This window comes from Heterodontus francisci, chromosome 11 (assembly GCF_036365525.1).
Source record: "Heterodontus francisci isolate sHetFra1 chromosome 11, sHetFra1.hap1, whole genome shotgun sequence".
NCBI lineage: Eukaryota > Metazoa > Chordata > Chondrichthyes > Heterodontiformes > Heterodontidae > Heterodontus > Heterodontus francisci.
The window spans coordinates 90,556,404-90,572,193 of NC_090381.1; the positions used below are offsets into that span (position 1 = coordinate 90,556,404).

Below are 15,790 nucleotides of genomic sequence, written 5' to 3' on the forward strand. Positions count from 1 at the left end.
CCAACCACGCAGCCAGGAAGCAGCCCACAAAGTTTTCTGTGCTGTACTTCCAGCGCAGCAACAGGGCCCCCCGCTGCATGGCTAATTGCGGCTGCAGCAGGAAGAGGCCCTTAATTTGGGGTTAATTGCCCAGTTAAGGGCTTCAACTGGCGGCGGGGCAGGAAGGCCTGCGAACGGCCTTCCCGCCCAGCAGTAAATTTTAGCGGATGCAGGATGGTGGCAGGAAACCCCCCCCCCCGTCCCCGTCACCATCCCACTTGATTTTATGCTCTTTCCACCTCCAAACCCGTCGCTGGGGAGAGCATAAAGTTCCCCCCAAAGTGTTTAGTCATGATGGTCGAGCCATCGGAAGTGTCGGGCAGACTAGATATACAACTGGTTTTTTCCTGCTTGTCATCTTCCTATGTTCATATAAGATCTTAGGGGACAAAACAATCTGGATAACTCAATAGACATTAGGAGATACAGCCGTGCAAAAAAATATAATAAGGGCAGATTTCAATCTGGCTATCTAGGCAGATAAATTAGTGCAGGGTCTAGCCAGTCAATAAAAAAAACTTGCATTTATATAACACCTTTATGACCACAGGATGTCCCAAAGTGCTTTACAGCCATGAAGTACTTTTGAAATGTAGTCACTGTTGTATTGTAGGAAATGCAGCAGCCAATCTGCACACAGCAAGCTCCCATAAACAGCAATGTGATAATGACCAGATAATCTGTTTTTTGTGATGCTGTTTGAGGGATAAATATTGGCCAGAATACTGCGGATAACTCCCCTGCTCCTCTTCGAAATGGTGTTGTGGGATCTTTTACATCCACCTGAGGGGGCAGATGGGGCCTCTGTTTAAGGACTCATCTGAAAGATGGCACCTCCAACAGTGCAGTGCGCTGCCTGTACTGCACAGAATTTATGGCACACATAAAAGGAACATAACTGATAAGCTACAAAGTCATCAATGGGCTGAGTCACTCATGTTGCATGGAATAAATTCTGCATTCACTGATAAATGGTGAGCGTTCTATTAGTGGGAGTGATTTGGATGTTTTCTGTTAGCAGGCAGATCTGCTTCAAACTCCTTTTTGAGATTCCTGATTGTGATCCAAATGCTCCAGCTCACTGCTGAGAGTTTCACCAGTAGTGTTCACATAAAGTGTAAAAAAGTGCAAAATTAAATGCACATGATTACTGGATAATATTTGGGAAAATGTTCCAGAAAATCAAGATGGAGAATGAGGATTCAATAGGAAATAAATGAGTCTCACAATTTACACAGAAAAGGGCGCTATCTGGTCACAAGTGTATGTTTAAAGCAACTTTCAGCTCAGTGAGGGAGAATTTTATGAATTTGCAAAAACTGTTATGATAATTCAGTACCTTTTGACACAAATATCCATACTCACACTTCAAAATGTTTAATTACACTGGATCGAAATTCAGAGACTCTATTATGGTGCATTAGTGGCCAAAGCATGATCTGCATCATTTTATATTAGTGTGCCAACTTATATGAGCTCCCTCAAAGCCTAAAATGTAAACAGTCACCCCATTTTGGAGTGTTTACTGTGAAATACAGTGTATAAATTAGATCTTCTTGCAAATGCTTTTATCTTTTAGTTTCGGAGACTTGACTGTTTTTTGAAACTGACTGGTGAACACCTCAGTAAGGAAGCAACCTCTACACAGGTGCTACTTATAGCTGGGATTTTCTGTAATATGTTTATTTTAACCTGTAAGGTTGCTCTCCAGTGTGTGTCCGAAGGTGCCGGGTCAGGTTTGCAGATCTTGGGAAAATCTTACCGCAGTATCTGTTATGGGAAGAAAAACAAGATCAGACGGATTGTTACAAGGAACAGACATGGAATTCATTCTGCATTAGTTTGTTTGGTGCACAGGGAGTAGGAAAAGATTTTTTTTAAATGCCATTTATTTATAAATCATGATTTGAATGGTTAATTTCGTCTTGAAAGGAAACCTCTTTTTCTAATTACAGCAATCTGAATGTCGTTAGGCAGGAAACAGAAAAGAGCTTTTCCTGGCAAGTACTTTGGCCGTCACCTCCTGAAATCAGAAATGCTTAAATTCCCTGGATACAAGGAGCACACAATTGTACATCCCCAATTGTTTCTTTTCTGTGGTAATACTCCCTTATTACAGGCTCCTTTCTTTGAACTCTCTCGCTTTCTTAGTCCCTCAGCAATTTGCATCATCCCCAGGTGAGAGTGCAATTTTCCACAGGTTTCTGCCAGTGTCATTCCAAAACTGAGCACCCAGAGGTGTGCAAGAGCAGCCTAGAGAGATCCACTGTTTGATTTTTCTTCTCTCCCTAGGGCAAGGCTTTGGCCTCTGCTCAGCACTTCATCACAATGGCAAAATGGAGATTGGTAACTCACTATATAGAAGACAGCACGTCCCATCACTATGACACAGCAGGCTAGTGCTCCAATGCCTTGTGTTCCCCTCATAAACCACATGTGGATAATATTTGTGTTCAGAAATGATATAATCATATATAGACACAACAGAAAAACCCAAATTACTTTTGATTTTCATCCAAGTGAATAATACAGATGATAAAATTACTCATGTACATATGAGTCAAACCAGACTGTCTCCCAATTTCTTCACTGGGCATAGTACCGGACAGGATAGAGTATCACCACTGAGTACAGTACTAGCCTGATTGAATTATGAGTACAGATTTAGTCACAGTCCAATGTTTACAGTCGGTCCAGTAATCAGTAGACTGCTATCTTCAAAGTAGCAGAGAACTCATCAGTTTCAGTTATCTCCTGAGGGGTACAGTACTATTCAGATTGGAAATCTCCTAAAATGTGCATATTAAACCAGATTGAAGAACTTTATAAAATTATGAGAAATTGCTCATTTAACTTGAGGCCAGCTAGCAGTTGGGCCCTGTAGAAGAGGCACTGGCTTTATCTCTCTACTTCCAACCTTGATCACTTGTGTGGCGCTAAGTCATCGGATGACCAGTCTGAGCTCAAGGTGTAGACGAATTTTTTGCAGCCCAACACTGAAAAGACCAAAGTAATGTCTTTTGGTCCCACCTTGGAACTCCATACCCAACCCCTGATCCAATCTCACACCTTGGATGCCCACTCATGTTCATCCCGACAGTGCACAAACTCAATGTCCCCGCTTGACTCTGAACTGAGCTTCAAACCTCAAATTCCAGTTCATTACCAAGGCTGCTTATATTCATCTCCAAAACATCAAATGTTGCTGCTCTGATTGCACCTTCACTGCCTCTGAATCACCCATTTTCACCTTTGTTAATTCAACTGTTATTGTTGGGCTCCCAAATGTCACCTTACACAATTCTAATTCATTCAGATCTTCATTGCTTAAATCTCATTCGCCTATCTTTGATACCCTCCATTGGCTTCCTATTCCGGTTCCTTGATTTCAAATCCTCATCCATGTGTTTAGATGTTTTCATGGCTTTGCCCCTCATACCTCTGCAATCTTCTTGAACTCTACATCCCTGACCAACTTTAGTCCACAGCATCTTCTCCTGCCATAGAATCTACACAATTTTCATTTCTATTGAGATCAATGTGAATAGTGATCAATGTGATCTGCTCCACCAGTTTACTGCTGAAGGTAAAAAATATCGCCAGAGAATCACTGCTGCTGCTAAAGAACACACAATGAAGCCAATTCTTTTTAACTCAAGATATGTGACTCGACCAAGCTCTGCGATTATTATAACCTAGTCTGTTGCATCATATATAAATAACTTTAGGATTAGATATGATCAGCCTATTTACTTATATAGTCTCAGGCATGTTCAGATGTTGAAATGTCTCCCATGCCAGTTAAATAAAACTAACTTGTACGATTGAGTTATCAGTTCCGATGAAAGGTCACCGGCCTGAAATGTTAACTCTATTTCCTTCGCCACAGATGCTGCCTGATGGGCTGTATATTTCTAGCATTTTCTGTTTATATTTTCTATGATTGCTCTAGTTTTCATATTTATTGTTTCTTACCTTATTTATTTAGATTCCTCCAGGCTAGAAGCCAAAAATGCTGTTGAGTCATTTTTACCACTAATACACTCCTATGGTCAGTGGTGGGAGGAAATGCCATTCAATATGGAATATGCTGTACCTAGTGTTCAAGCACACAACTAATGAAACTGCCCTGTCCAAAGATGCAGGTGGGACCAAGCTTCACTTAGGAGTGGCATCATTTCCCCTGAAAGGCAGGTGAGTTGCAGTGATAGGGCACCCTAAGAGTGATGACATTTTCCTCAATGGAAGGGCCTGTTTCAGTGCTGTATCTCTAAATAAATAAATACCACTATCAGGCAGTGCAGAGTCAATCAGTTTTGTGGATGAGACTCAAGCTTCAATCCACCTTGTTGAGTGATCCTGCTAGGTAACCAATAATTGCATTACTATTTTTATGAAAATGCATTGTGATTTGGCTTTAGTTAGTTGAGAATATAAAACAGATTGTTTTCTTTTTTTGAAGATTTTAACTAAACTAACTTTCCCTATTTTCACTCTTGTTACAAGATGACACAATATGGCTGCCATTTTCTTTATTTCATTATAATTATTTGCAAAAGAAAATGTATGGAAACTATTAAAGTGTTACTGCTACTATATTTCCCTTTTTGTGGGAACTGTAATTACCTGCAGGTATACCGCTCCTTCCCCTTTCGCAGCAGGCTTTCAGGAATGACAGACGGGGGAGCCCTAAAATCAAACATTGAAGGGACAGACCGTAGGAGGTCATTGGCTTCTGGCTTCAGTGAACTGAAACCTTCCAGCTTCTCTGCCATGTTCTCAATCGCTGACATCTGACATGTGGGGGAAGAAGTGGAGGAGAGAGAGAGAAAAGAAATTACATTTTTTTCAAGAATGCAAAATAAAGGTATTAATGTCCCAACTATATGGCTAAATAAGCCAGGGCTTATGAAAATACTGACACTTTTTGAAATATTTAAGTGGATAAAAATGTTTTTTTGCCACTGAGGTGACTATAAATAAATTTATGAATATTATACATTTAGACCTCATAGCTTGTCGAGAAGCTGCAGTGGGGATTTATCAGGGATATTTCTTTTAGATTTGGTTCTTCCTTATGCAATGGAGCAGCTGATGTATTTATACTTCCCCAATTAATTGTTTACATTTACAGTAAGTACCTTCATTCCATAACCTGCGGACTGCTCCAGTCGCCCACTCTCTCCCTTTCACACTATAACTCTCGGTGCTAGTTACAAATTGCATTGTACAAGGCACCTCTGCCAATTTGCGAAATGTCTTTCATCAAACATTTGAAAATCTCCAAGGAAAGTCTAGATGCATTTACTTGTCACACAGCAAATGTGAAAGCACTGGAAGGCACTAAGGTCTGCCTGCTCTCAGGCTTGATTCATAATCATTCATAGCTGCTAAAACATTCCCTGCACAATGCAACTGGACAGCACATTTGTCAATATGAAGGATGCTGACATCACAGATCAAAGGGCAGACATAGGTACTAATGATGCTGCTGTGTGTTACAAGGGAATTCTTCCCCCCCCCCAATGTTTTGTCAATCCATATATTTTTAAATATATTACATTATATATATATATAGGTATATCTACATATATGTACTATATTTAAGATGCTATTTGAAAATGTATATATATTTTATTGTTAGTGTACATTACAAATATATTTTTGTATAATTGTTTTAAACAAGAGCACAAATCTATTGAAACATATGGAGATGACAGGATAACAATTAAAACATTACGAAAAAGAGAGAAGAGAGAACCTGTGACACCTAGTTATGACAAAAGGGTAGAAAGGTCTTACACTGACTAGTTAAGGGAAAGGATAATGAATACATAGGAAGTTATTATATTAATAATTCATACTCAGAAGCAGTTTCTGGAAAATGGTTTGGAAATAAATCATTGAGAGCAGGAACAGTTTTTTTCTAAATAAAATGTGTAGTTACTATGCCGACTCATTTTTAACAATGTAATATCCATCTGCTGAGAGGGGGATTTAACATTAATACGATTGCTCAGGTTCAGGAGAAGGTTGATGGGAGGTGGATATCTAGGCAGTGTGCATTACATCATCATCAGAGAAGCTGGGATACACTCAATAATCCTTGTTGAAAATCTCAATTATGACTATCTGAATTTAACCAAGAAGGTGCACTTATTATTTTAAAAGTGTTTTAAATTTGTTGCAATATTTCTTGAGTGGGAAGTTTCATAAATTAAAAAACAACTAATTGTTAGTACTGTTTCAGTAGTGGTTCAAAATCACATCCATCAGTAATGGGCAACGACAATAATAGAACAAACAATGCAATAACTGCAATAAGGACCAAATGAAATGAAAAGAAACAGTTACATTTTTAAAAGATAAAACACTTATGGGAAAAGAGTTCATCTTGCATTGAAACTGATCATCTCTGTATGTGATATTCACTGGAAAGTTATATTGCTGTGTTTTGAAACAGTAAGTATGACATGAATATTTTTAAACCTTATTTTTAATAGCATTAACAACTAATCTTATTAATGGCAAAATGATTAGAGGTAAGTTTATAGTATTCGATATTCTGGGAGGAAGGAATACTCTGGTCACTTTGTATGGATTAACTGTGAACATACTATTTTTGAATGGTATATACAATGGCCAGGAGAGTAACACTTCCATTTAAGTGATAATGCACATGACTGGAAATCACAAAGAAATGGTATAGACTTTAGTAGAGAGCAGCAAAGCTCTTTTTCAGATTCCGGAAAAAAGGGAACATTGTATTCTTAGCTTCAATGAGACACTAGATTGACTCATCTATAGTACCAGAGGGTTTGGTAGTCATTTATCTAATTACAGTAAAATCTTGGGATCACCTCACTGGGCAGCAGGAAATCATAACCTAAAGCATTCTTACCAGCACTGTCTAGATCAAGATAGGTGAAGAATAAATTAGGACTCTTAATATTTGTGATATAAAGTACTTGGTTATATTAACCAATATGATGTGATCAGGTTTGTATTGGTTTATCAAATTCCAAGGAAACACTGAACATTATTATTAGAGGAAAATATTATTTTTTGTAAAGCTATAATCTGATAAAAGCACATATCACATCAAACAGCTTAAAAAGCCGGAACATATTTATTCAAAGATCCCCAGGGAGTGAAATCACTGCAGTTACTGCCCTATATAGATGTAAGACATACTTAATATCAGTGAATGACAGTATTACTTAGCAGCTGAATAATTTGTGATTTACTTTCTCAGAATCACTGATCTTATCAACAGCCAGATGTCTGAATAAGGAAATAATACCACCCCCTTCTAATCCCACTGAGACTGTTAACCTTGTACTGATGCAATCCAGCATTTAACTCTATTCCCAGCACAAATCAAGTATGCAGACGTCGCCATTATTGGACAAAAGCAAATATTTTTAACCTTTTTTTTTGTGAAAGCAAAGATATGATCAACAATGGCCTAAGCAATTATTACAAACTCTGCTATTCACCAGCTCTAATCTATTGGTGACAGAAATAAATACAAGTGGCTATTGAGAGGCCCTGTTATCGTTTGAATTACCAGATGGAGTGATTTATAACTCAGCCTACTGTGTGAATTACTTAAATACTGCTTGTGATTATGGTAATGCAATCTGATCCTGAAGTAAAATGGCAAACATTTACATTTTTATTTGTGGAGGGTAGGGAGAGGGGCAGGGGATTTTAAATCATCATGAGTTATGCACCATTTAATAAACCATTTTGATCCTTATGAATTATGGTTTGGAATTATAAGCAGAGGAACTTACCCAAATTCTCTGATCAGGCAAGCGGAACTAGGGAGTAGGACCAAAATACAAAAATAAATTACAATCCACAAACTGCGTCTCTTTCAGCTGCCATAATTGTTTACAAATGACAAATGATATTGTTTGCATGTCCGCTGATCAGATTTTTTCAAAAGCTTAAACATCAGAGTTATTAGGGAGGCCTCAAATCATTTATTCGCAATGTTTTTTTGATGTTAGATTGATGACACCAGGTTCATACCCCTTCTCCCAGCATAAACCTAGAAGCAGTGTCAAATATGTATTGTCCAGCATAGCTAGATTCTGAAACATCATCATTTCTATTTATTTATTGCCATCTGATCCTCTCTTTCCAGTGGTTTAACAGGGCTTATTTTGGCACCAGGCTTTGCTCAGGATTCTGTTTCACTGGTTTCTAACTTATTTTGTTTGATAACGCTCCTGTGAATCACCTTGAGATGTTTTACTACATTAAAGGCACCAAAAAAATACAAGTTGTTGTTGTTGCACTGTTTAATGTTACCCCTTACTGCTGGTGTTTGATTATTACCAAAGCCAATTAAAAATGCATCTTAAAATGTCACTTTTGAAATTATAATTTTTTTTAAAAGCTGTGATACTCTGAATAGGCAAATTTAAATAAACATTCCATGCAAGTTTTTCCCAAAATCAATGCTCTAGACCTGCTCCCGTGACCTTTTTTCCAGATGTTGTTAATCTATATTCAAGTTGCCAAAGCTCAATCACTTCTTGTAGTATCCAATATCTATCAAGGTGTATAATGAGATGTGTATAACAGTTCAGCAATGCTGGTAATGCATTAAATACCTACATTTTAAATTTAAAATAAAATCCAATTAACAGCATAGCGCAAAATTTCTGGCATTAAAAGAGTTACTCTTTTTAAAAAGAACTATTAAAAAAAAATCTTTTTTTTTTGTTTAGTTTAAATTGCAACAATCCTTTTCCTTTTTACATGACCTCTTCAGCTGGACGACATAATTCAATGAGCATTAAATATGTGGCATCAACAGCAGGGTAGTGCAGAATGAGTGGGGAATTACCTTAAATTTAATAATTGTATTAAAGAGGTGTACTTAAGTTTTAAAATCTTTCAAGGTTATAATTAAGGATGCATTATTGCTTAGAATTTTTTTTACCTCGAGTGATACAGCAAGGCGATATACTTTGACAGAACTTTTTAGTAATTCATTCAAACTAGTGGCACTCCGATCTCATTATGTACAAGCGGTCTGCAGTCAGAGATTGGAGGCTGCGAGCCAGTCACTAAGCACAGTCTTGCACTAGTGACAGTTGATCAGTATTGTGCAAGCCACTCTCAGAACAGAGACTCAACAGGACATATAGTAAGAGGTGGTGATGAAAACTAAACTGGGTTTTATTGCCAGCTAGGGAGGCTGTTGGTTAGTACAGCAAAGGCCATCCCAGAACCAGCTGTTGGAGCTGAAGTGAGCGTGCAACCGGATATGGAAAGCTCATCAAAAATGCTGCATAAAAATCAATTGATCTTCACTTTGCTTCAGCACATAGGAAAGGGGATTCTATAGTGATGGTGGTCTTAGTGATGCCTGGAGGGAGGAATGGGGTTACCATTCTACTTGTAAAAAATGCATATTGATGTAATTATGCATAAAGCTAGATCTCAGTAACTAACACAAATGGACTAGTGTAAGGTTTGCAGATTTTAACAGCATTTTAAAACCTTTACAGGAAAATATAAAGTATAGTAAGTAAACTAATGGGAATGTATGCGGCAGAACCAGTTGGCTATCTGGACATTTAGCTAAGGTGGAAATTATCAGCCTATATCAAACTGTGTCATAGCATTTGTCGATTTGGCTTATGGCAGCTTAAACCCCGCATCATTATAAATATAAAAATAATAATAATACATTACTCATATTCACATTCTAATCATCTCGGTTATCATTTTGATTTATAATTATTATATCCATATTAAAAACCACAATATTTTTCCTATGGACGCTTAGCCATATAACCACATGAACATCAGTAAAATATGTTACTAAAAATGAAAAGAGCTGTCATACAACATATTTTAGTTACCAAGGTAACTATATTACTTTAGCTTTGAATTATTATACATAAATCAGAAAGAATTTCTAAGCCTATTCTTTCAATTCACAGAAGTAACTGAAGAATTGCAAAGCTGCAATCCAGTGGTAATTTTGCAATCAATAGTCTGCAGCACTTCATTTATTACCACTCCATTTATTTATAGCTGTGAGAGGGAATTAACATGAAATCCACCCAGTTCAAAATTCCACCACAGCTCGGGCAATTTTTGCCAGCTGGTGATCAATCTGTTTAGATGCAAGAGCAGTGGGAAATTCAGTTAGGGATTCTCATGAATATTTCAAACGGCAGGCTGGGGAGCACTACTGACTATTTCAGTCTAAAGAACCCCATTCCCACTTTCCTGGGCAGGGGCGGGGGCTGTGGCAGGGACTGTACATGCTGAATTACTGTAGGCCACATGAATGTGCCTAATTTCACTTTGGTACAATGCTGGTCAGTTACTGGGACTGAACAATGAGTTACTTGCTTGGTACACATATCAAAGATGTGACTATTCTTGGCATTGACCAGCCAGAATACTGTACCAAATTTTGACCTCCCAGCAAAAGGTGATGGAATGAATGCAAAAAGCTTGTTTTTTTTTTAATCACTACACAGAATAATAGGCATATTCATAGTAACACCAAACCCAGAAAGGATCAGACTACTTTGAATTGACAGTGCTCCATATTCTACATTACAACAGAGATCCCAGAATGGGAATGTTGTTCTGGTTGAAAGCATTGCGCATTCCTGGATGTTTGTACTAGCAGCGGAACCTGAAGGAGATACAAGCATTCCTAACTCTTGGCAAATGTTTTTGAGGAGAGAAGTGAGTACAGCTAAGTATGTAAGCAGAATTTATGTTGACTATTATACTGCATGTTCACTTGTCACCTGTAAATTAAAGCAGCTTAATGATCTGTACTGGCTTTGTCTTGGCAAATGTTTCTCATTCCACTTTTGAAAAAAATTGGAGAAGTACAAGATATAGTAAAAGCAAAATACTGCGGATGCTGGAAATCTGAAACAAAAACAAGAAATGCTGGAATCACTCAGCAGGTCTGGCAGCATCTGTGGAAAGAGAAGCAGAGTTAACGTTTCGGGTCAGTGACCCTTCTTAAGGGTCACTGACCCGAAACGTTAACTTTGCTTCTCTTTCCACAGATGCTGCCAGACCTGCTGAGTGATTCCAGCATTTCTTGTTTTTGTACAAGATATAGTATACTGTTCCAATCACAAACGGATCCTATTATTACACTCCTGGGTTACACAATTGTACAATTAGATTTTAGGCTGTATTGTCACACTCTCAAACATAAGACTGACTGCTCATGGGAGTGACCAACACTGGCTGAACTCAAGAGAATATCTAAGGCAGACCAGAATCTTGGGAACAGTTTGAAGGAAGGGTTTCCTCAGAACAGAAAAAGACAAGTAGAGGGAGACCAAACGGACACTTTCAAAATTCTGGGAGATGGCTCCAAGTGAAGAACTAGACGAGAACAGCTGCAGTTGGCTGAATTGCTTGGTTCTGTGCTGTAATTTCTAGGATGCTAAATTGTGGCTATGTTCTTTGGTTGTCAGTGATCCAAGTGGCTGAAGCACTCACTCTTGCCCCTTACATTGAGGAAGGCACTACTACCAGTTAAATAGCTGTGAACAGTGATTCCAAAACAATTGCACATGCATAGGCTTATGCATTGCAGATGTTTTAAAGTGGAATCAGTTGTCATAGAACTTGTCCTGGAATATAAATGCAGCAGTTTCTGCTGCATAGGGACTGGAAAGCAGTGCTGAAGAAGCATTCAGGAAGCAGTTCTGCAGTACAACAGCATGACTAGAGATGAATGATATGCCTTATTAGGCACTGTCTCCTTGCCACTACTTTGAATATTGCCCAAACAATTGGATCTGAAAACCTTTAGTTCAAAGTTGAACTAAACGGCAGGGGCTTAATCAATCCTTTCATCACATTATTTGTTTCTCTCTCCATTTAGAGACTGTGAATAACTATTTCTCATCTGTTTCTTATTCCTTTAGTCAGAACACTCTGTGCCCTGATTTGGACGATTGGATTTGCCACGGCATATTTTGTTTCTCGTTAAGGAGTTTGAGTAAGTGATATCACAGCAGGCCGCCCTCATGGAACGGTTCACAACTGAGGAATGGGACTAGGATCATAATGCTACAGACTTATACAGGAACTAGGGGAGTCATGGATCTTTATTTTGTTATTTCTCACCCTCAAACACGTTCAAAATACTTTCTAAGCCCTTTCTTTCACTGCTGCCATTTATCTTCCCCTACTGTTGAAAGGAGAAAGTCTAAAAATGGGCTTCTTTGGAGTGCCTTCACACTCATTATGTGACTATCTAACAAGAGCTATGATTGCTTCAGCTAATGCTTCACTTACAGAATGTCTCCTTTGGTGAATGTTGACCAAAATGTGCCCAATAAAGGGAACTGGATTTGTACGATAACACAGGCTGAGATTTGAGCATAGGCTCACTAGGCATTAGGTCAATATTCTATTGCTATTCCAGACATTGTTAAATATTCATTCTTGGCTTGGAGCATCGTTGGCAAGGCCAGCATTTATTTTCCAACCTTAATTGCCTTGACAAGGTGGTGGAGAACCTTCTCTTGAACTGCTGTAGTTTGTGTGGTAAAGTGTTCCCACAGTGCTGGTAGGTAGGAAGTTCCAGGATTTTGATGCAGCAATGATGAAGGAACAACCATATATGCTCAAGTCAGGATGGTGTGCAACTTGGAGGCGATGGTGCTCCCACGCACCTTGCTATGTTTTACTACATTAAAGGTACTATATAAATACAAATTGTTGTTCTTTCTCAATGGTACATTAAAAGACCATTTTGCCTGTTGTTTGAAGGAAATGTTAGTACAGAGGAAATTGTTGGTAAACTCATGTATGGTAGCGCTCTCAAAATAGCCCTTGTGATTCACACCTGCCAGGCCACAGAGTCCAACAACTCCAAAGTGAACAAGAGTTGCTCAACCTTGCTAGAGGTAAAAGAAAAATCATTCAGACTGATAATTTAATAAGGACTATTTAGCTAGGTGTTGATGGAAGCCAGTCAGTGCTGCTAGATTGGAGGCAGGAAGAAGAAAACAATGCCCCAAGTCATATTAATAAAAAACAATGAATCAGTATCTGTTATGCCAATTCCAATGAGGAACCTAAGGAAGAAGGTATACCACGAGATGAGAAAGATGAAGAGAAGCATTTTCCTGTATATTTCATAACATGAAAGGGACAATGGGAAATTTTGGTCCCCATATGGATAGAAGGCATTAAATGTGAATTTGAATTGGATGCTGGGTTAACTATGATGTCATCAAAAGTACATGAGGAAAAGTGCCTTGCAAAAAACATTTTGCTGAAACTTTATTCTGGAGGCAGAATTTTCAAAACGCATCAGAGCCAGGAGGGCTGGAAGACTGGCGTCATACTTCGTTTTATCATGCATCCGAGAAGTGCCTTGGGGCATTTTATTATGTTAAAGGCACTATATAAATACAATTGTTGTTGTTGTCAAAGAGCTATGTGCTGATTTGCCAGCATGTACCTGCCTTTGGGCCATTTTGGTAGTGGCAGGTTTGGGGGTGGGGTGAGGGGGAGGTGACGACTACCCATCCGGAAGTGGCAGGCAGCCCATTAAGGTCAATGTCCTGAGGCTGACTGGAATTTTGCAGTCATCCACCGGCCGCCCCCACCCCGCAGCAGCCAAAACACGACGGCAGATGGGAGCCAGCACTCCAGCATAGTTTTAAACCTCCCTCCCTGCAGCTGACATACTAAGGCTACAGCTGCAGCCATAGGCCGACCAGTGAAGGGATTCCCCATCCACAATGACAGCCTGGTAGCTGTGGCCGCTTTTTGTTTTTAAGAAGTCCTCAGAGGGTGCCTCCATCTTGAGGTGCCCTCTGTTTCACCTACCTACATCGGCAGCTCCCACCTCTGATGGTGGGCCTGCTGATCTATGAGGGCTGGAGAGCTTCCTATTGGCCCTCCAGCCTTGGGATCCTTAATTGAACAGGGCTCCGGGAGGCGGCTATTTAATTGGCCGCCTCCCCAAAATCGTCCTCTGGATCCCAACATGTGTGCATGTGTGGGTTCCCGACCCACAAAGGAAAATTCAGTTGCCAGTCCCTAGGAAAATAAATGTCCAAAGAAAATAGAAAAATCAGACAAATCAATTATCTGCAAATATAGTTAAGGGTCTCTGAATTACTGGCCCAGTGACATAATGATACACTTGCTGTCCCTCAGGACAACTAAATTCAGGTGAATGCAGTTATTATGATAACAGTCTGAACCCAGACTGATATGGAGTAGATTTTCAACTTGTCTTCCATGAAAATGAAATTCACATGGTTTCTATAACTGGTGACTGATCAGCAACACCACTTTTAAGCCAGAGGGACAAGCTGGAAATCTACCCTACCACCATCCCCCCACTCCATTAGCTTTAACAACAATGTGAACACCATGATCTTGCCCCCACCCTTTCCCCTGGGAACTCTAAAATGACACATGGATTAAATTGAGACACCAGTTTGAATGTCGCCCAAGTGTTAGTCATGTGTACCTGGATAATGATATCTGAAGGATGGGGTGGTGGGGGGCACAATGGTCAATGTGAACAGTATCAGGCATAGGCTTGACCCTTAAATGTGTTTGGGATAAAACAAAGTGAAAGAATAAAATGTTTCATATTCTATAACTGTCATTGTCAAGCAATCCTAGGAGGGTTGAAATTTGGGCTTTGAAAGACAAACTAGCACCATTTTCCAGCAAAAACTTCAAGATCTCCTGAACCATGATTATGCTGCAACCAGAAACATTCCACAAGTTTCATATTTTTAGTAATGTTTCCATTTTGACCTGCTTCAGAACTTTACTATTGGGTACTTCCTGTTGCCACCTCCTTCTATATTTACAATTATGTGATATTTTGTGATATAAATTTGTCACTTGAGAGGAAGGTGGCTAGGAATTCAAAAGATGATAATGGTGAACTATTTTCTTTATTAGAACTGGAAGATTAAATATTTATCTGTTCGTATAGAAACATTTTCCTAAAAATGAGTGTTACTGGGATATAGCACTTCAACATGGGCTAATGATCCACTATGTTACTAAACTTTAATATTCCTATACATCAGACAATAATGCACAGTAATACTGGAGCAAAATACTTTTACATATAATATAAAATTATACACGGCACTATTGGATATAATATTCCTACATATAACAAACAATATACTGTACTACTGGATAAGAACATAGGAACGTAAGAAATAGGAGCAGGAATAGGTTATACAGCCTCTCAAACCTGTTTCACCATTCAATAAGATCATGGCTGTTCTGATCTTGGCCTCAACTCCACTTTTCTGCCTGTTCCCCAGAACCCTTGACTATATTCAATGGCTCAGCCTCCACAGCTCTCTGGGGTAGAGAACTGCAAAGATTCATGACGCTCTGAGGAAAGCAATTCTCCTCATCTCTGCCTTAAATGGGAACCCCTTATTCTGAAACTATGCCCATGGTTCTAGATAGCCCATGAGAGGAAACATCCTCTCAGCTTCTACCCTGTCAAGCCCCCTTGAATCTTACATATTTGAATAAGATCACCTCTCATTCTTCTAAACTCCAGTGAATATAGGCCCAACCTACTCAACCTTTCCTTATAAGACAACCCCATCATCCTAAGGTTCCAGGTTCAAGTCCCACTTCAGGGCTTCAGCACAAAAATCTACGCTGACACTCCAGTGCATTGCTGAGGGAGCACTGCACTGTTGGAGGTGCTGTCTTTCAGATGCGA

General features: G+C 39.1%; 1 protein-coding gene across 8 annotated transcripts in view; it reads right to left on the reverse strand.

Annotated features, from left to right (window-relative positions):
* The window catches only part of mecom (MDS1 and EVI1 complex locus), an 815,679-nt gene that overhangs the window by 36,509 nt on the left and 763,380 nt on the right, over positions 1–15,790 (reverse strand). For all 8 annotated transcript variants that reach the window (XM_068042483.1, XM_068042482.1, XM_068042481.1 and 5 more), the window contains 3 exons: positions 7,839–7,865; positions 4,666–4,832; positions 1,732–1,809 (listed from right to left, as the gene is read on the reverse strand). In XM_068042483.1, coding sequence (XP_067898584.1) covers positions 1,732–1,809; positions 4,666–4,832; positions 7,839–7,865 — 272 coding nt within the window. The remainder of the gene's footprint in view (positions 1–1,731; positions 1,810–4,665; positions 4,833–7,838; positions 7,866–15,790) is intronic.